The 3,643-nt window shown below is 35.7% G+C and overlaps 1 protein-coding gene across 1 annotated transcript; it reads right to left on the reverse strand.

Moving 5' to 3' along the window:
* Positions 1-1,518: 1,518 nt before the first annotated feature.
* Positions 1,519-2,739, reverse strand: LOC141481524 (uncharacterized). Its single transcript, XM_074173148.1, has one exon. The coding sequence runs from the start codon at positions 2,737-2,739 to the stop codon at positions 1,519-1,521; it is 1,221 nt and encodes a 406-aa protein (XP_074029249.1).
* Positions 2,740-3,643: the final 904 nt, after the last annotated feature.

Raw genomic sequence — 3,643 nt, forward strand, 5'->3', positions numbered from 1 at the left:
AGAATTCAATCTAATGTTTACGAGATGGACATCATTACGGAAATAAATTTTATGTACAGATATCGTGGCTCATGTGTACAAATAATCTTGTAAAACAAAGTTCCGGAATGTAAGATTATCCATTTTTTTTTTCAAATTTAGCCAAACAAGCTCTTTTGAAGGACCTGAAATACTACATGGAATGAAAAGTCTCGAGCCTAATACATAGATGGCGCTACCGATTTTTTTATTAGTACTAACCTTCAAAAGAAAGTTATTGAAATTCCATGGTATTCTACTCATGAGTTTGTGCGTTATTGTGTTGAGAGTGACACTACTTTTGTTGTTTTCAAAACAATGAATCAAAAACAATTTCGTGTTTTAATTTCGCGCTGCTTCTTGATGAGAAAAATACCGTTCAAGCGAAGCAATGCCTTGAAAAGTGTTTGTTATAAGGAGTCCGCTCCAAAAATAACAATTAAACGTTGGTTTGCTGACTTCAAACGTGGTCGTAGAGACGTAGTGGACGTCCAAATGAGACAGTAACACTAGGCAACATAAAAAAACACAAAATCGTTTTGAATGATCAAAAAGTGAAGTGCGTGAGTTAGCCGACATTGTTAAGATATCAAAAGAATGTGTGGGCTTTATATTGCACTAGTTGTTGCCCGCGGCTTCGCCCGCGTATAATTTGGTAGTTGTAGTATTAATCAGTACTATGTTGCTGTATCGCTGCTGTTCCAATGTTTTGACAGAATCAAAATCAACGAACTTAGGCGTGCGCAGCGTTATAGAACAATGCTTTCGAAAATTTGTTTTACAGCGCCATCTAGTGGCGAGTTACAGAAAAATTGATAGCCTAAAAACCTTCACTATGAAAAATTACTCACACATGTCAAGTTTCATCACGATCGGTTGAGCGATATAGAAGTTTATCACTTACCAACCATCCAACCGACCAACCAACAAACTGTTGAAGTAGAGGAAATATCTCAAGTAAACTCTTGAATGAATGAATTCATTTTAGACAACTCAACTCACACTTTCATTATGTCAGAATTAATCTCCTAACTACCTATAAACATATACAATGTGAACGAAAACAAATTATGAAAATGGTGGTTTTTCAACACCCTCTCTCATCGAATAATTTGTTCAATCCCATTGTTTGTCATTAAATATTCAATCTTGGCTTCAACAGCGGTTCGGTAAGTGCATCTGCTACTTGGTGTTTTGATGCTATTTTTTGAATTGAAATAGCACCATTTAAGACCAGTCCCCTTACAAAGAAATGTCTTATATGAATATGTTTGGTACGTCTTTGATATTCCGGATTTTGGGCCTAGCGTATTGCAGCTTCGTTATCGACCATCAATACTGGATTACATTACATATCCAATAATTCTTCATATAGCTGTTTCAACCAAACCAGTTCACGGGAAGCTTCACTTGCAGCTACTATGTCAGCTTCCGTTGAGGAAATAGCTACTGAGGTTTGACGAATTTCAAATTCAGTTTGTACAATCCTCCATATCTGTTTCATGTTCCAACAAAAATTGTTTCTCCGGAGAGTTTTATTTGACATTTTTCAGCACTTTGAATAAATAGGCTATCCGTGTTTTTATCTTGCACGGATGAAACAGAGAAAAAATTTTTGTTCATTTCTGGAACATACCATCCGTTTTTCATGGCGAAAATCTGTTTTCTTCCGTTTACACAAGCTTTCACTTTCAAAGTACCTTGACCTAGAGCTGGGATTGAATCTCTATTAGCTATTGTGACCCTGTGATTTCCATCAAAAGGTGTGTATTCTTGAAACATATCACTTTGATCGGTGATATGATTCTTAGCACCATTATCAACATACCAAATGTCTTTATTACTCATATAATACAACACGGAGTTTGTTTCTGCTACGAGAGTCACATTGGTATCACTAGTTTTATGTTTTTCATTTCCTGGTTTTGAAGGTTTTCCATCTGCTTTCCATTTGAAACACTGTATTATTTTATGCCCTTTTCGTTTACAATATTTACAAAACAGGTTCATATTGTGATTTCCTTTGAATTTTTCTTTACTTTCCGAGAACATCACTTCCTCTTTGACCAAGGATTGGGATGATAAAGCTTTTTCGTATGCACAAAGTTGGTTAGTTAAACTGTCAATTGTTCTACCGTTCTTCGACATTAACATCCAACTTGACTTGAATGAATAATCCTCTGTAGAAAGAGTCTCCAAAATCTTGCAAATGACCAACAATTCTGGTAGATTGCATTTACAGGTGTTTCCATTTACTACTTTATCCTTGGATATTTCATTTTGCAGAATATTCCAAAGATTTTTGAGTTTCGAAATATTAGATGAAATATCATCTTCTGCGTGTCGTGTGTAACTGAAGAATTGCATGCATGTGTCATATGTTTTGTCCTCAACATAACCATCATACAGACTGTGTAATTCTTGCCACACTTCACGAGCAGTACTATACCTTATCAGTTTTGCAAGAGTTTCTTGAGCTATATTTACTGTAAGAACCAGTAAAGCATTATTGTCTGCTTGATTGAAGTATTTCAACTTCTTCTCATACTTTGTTCTCTGAGTTTGGGTTGCGTTTTCTGGTAAAGGTTCGGGTAAAGTTAATTTTCCTTCAACTACCTCAGTACCGCCTTGAATACTTCGTAATAGTATTGTATTGTATTTCAATGATGACCAGTTTGACTTGCCCTCAAGTAATCGTATTTGTATTTTAGTTGCATCCATTTTGCTTTTGGTAGAGCTTGGATTCGGCTGAATAAAACGATTGCTTCAGAACACGTATCAATGTCAAAAATTTTCAGCAAGAAAATTCCAGCAGTTTCTTATGATTGGAAATATTTCTTATACTCCGGAACCTCAGGCTAACCAACCACGCTCTGCTACCATGTTGAAGTAGAGGAAATTTCTCAAGTAAACTCTTGAATGAAGGAATTTTTTTTAGATAACTCAACTCACACTTTCATTATGTCAAAATTAATCTCTTACCTACCTATAAACATATACAATGTGAACGAAAACAAATTATGAAAATGGTGGCTTTTCAACAAAAACATCTATTTTTATATATTAGATGAGCATTTGACTATAAGAAAGCTCTGTTCAAAGTGGGTGCCGCGAGTTACAGTTCGATAACCCCTTACATCAGCAGGATATTGTTCGATGACCCGAAGGCGACATCAATTATTTTGCTGATATCTGCAAAGTCGGCAATAATTTATATATAAACAGGTACAATTGATTTGCAATAGCCAGTACTTATATTTCACAGTTATTAGTTGTTACTCTGTTCAAATAAAAAGTTTTTAAAAACCCTTTTGTGTGAACGAGAAATATAATTGGCGCAGTCGGTAGGATAGTGGAAGAGTCCTTAGAAGATCCTCGTGTTCTCAAACGTTTATCCACTATTCTCCCGAACCAAGTTCCACCGAGAAGCAAGTACTCCAGGAAGAATTCCGGCCTCAGACAAGAATACCTCTTCACTATCGTCCGTCAAGGAATATCTACATAGAAATAAGTTTTTGGTGACAGAATATGCAACGAGCCATCATCGTCATCCTGTAAGCATGAATGAACTCAACTTCATCAATTGCAAATACTATTTTACGTCCCCCTACCTTAGTTTCACCAA

This window comes from Leptinotarsa decemlineata, unplaced genomic scaffold (genome assembly GCF_025532065.1).
Source record: "Leptinotarsa decemlineata unplaced genomic scaffold, Ldec_3_MD MMD2_tig00000199_RagTag_RagTag, whole genome shotgun sequence".
Lineage (NCBI taxonomy): Eukaryota > Metazoa > Arthropoda > Insecta > Coleoptera > Chrysomelidae > Leptinotarsa > Leptinotarsa decemlineata.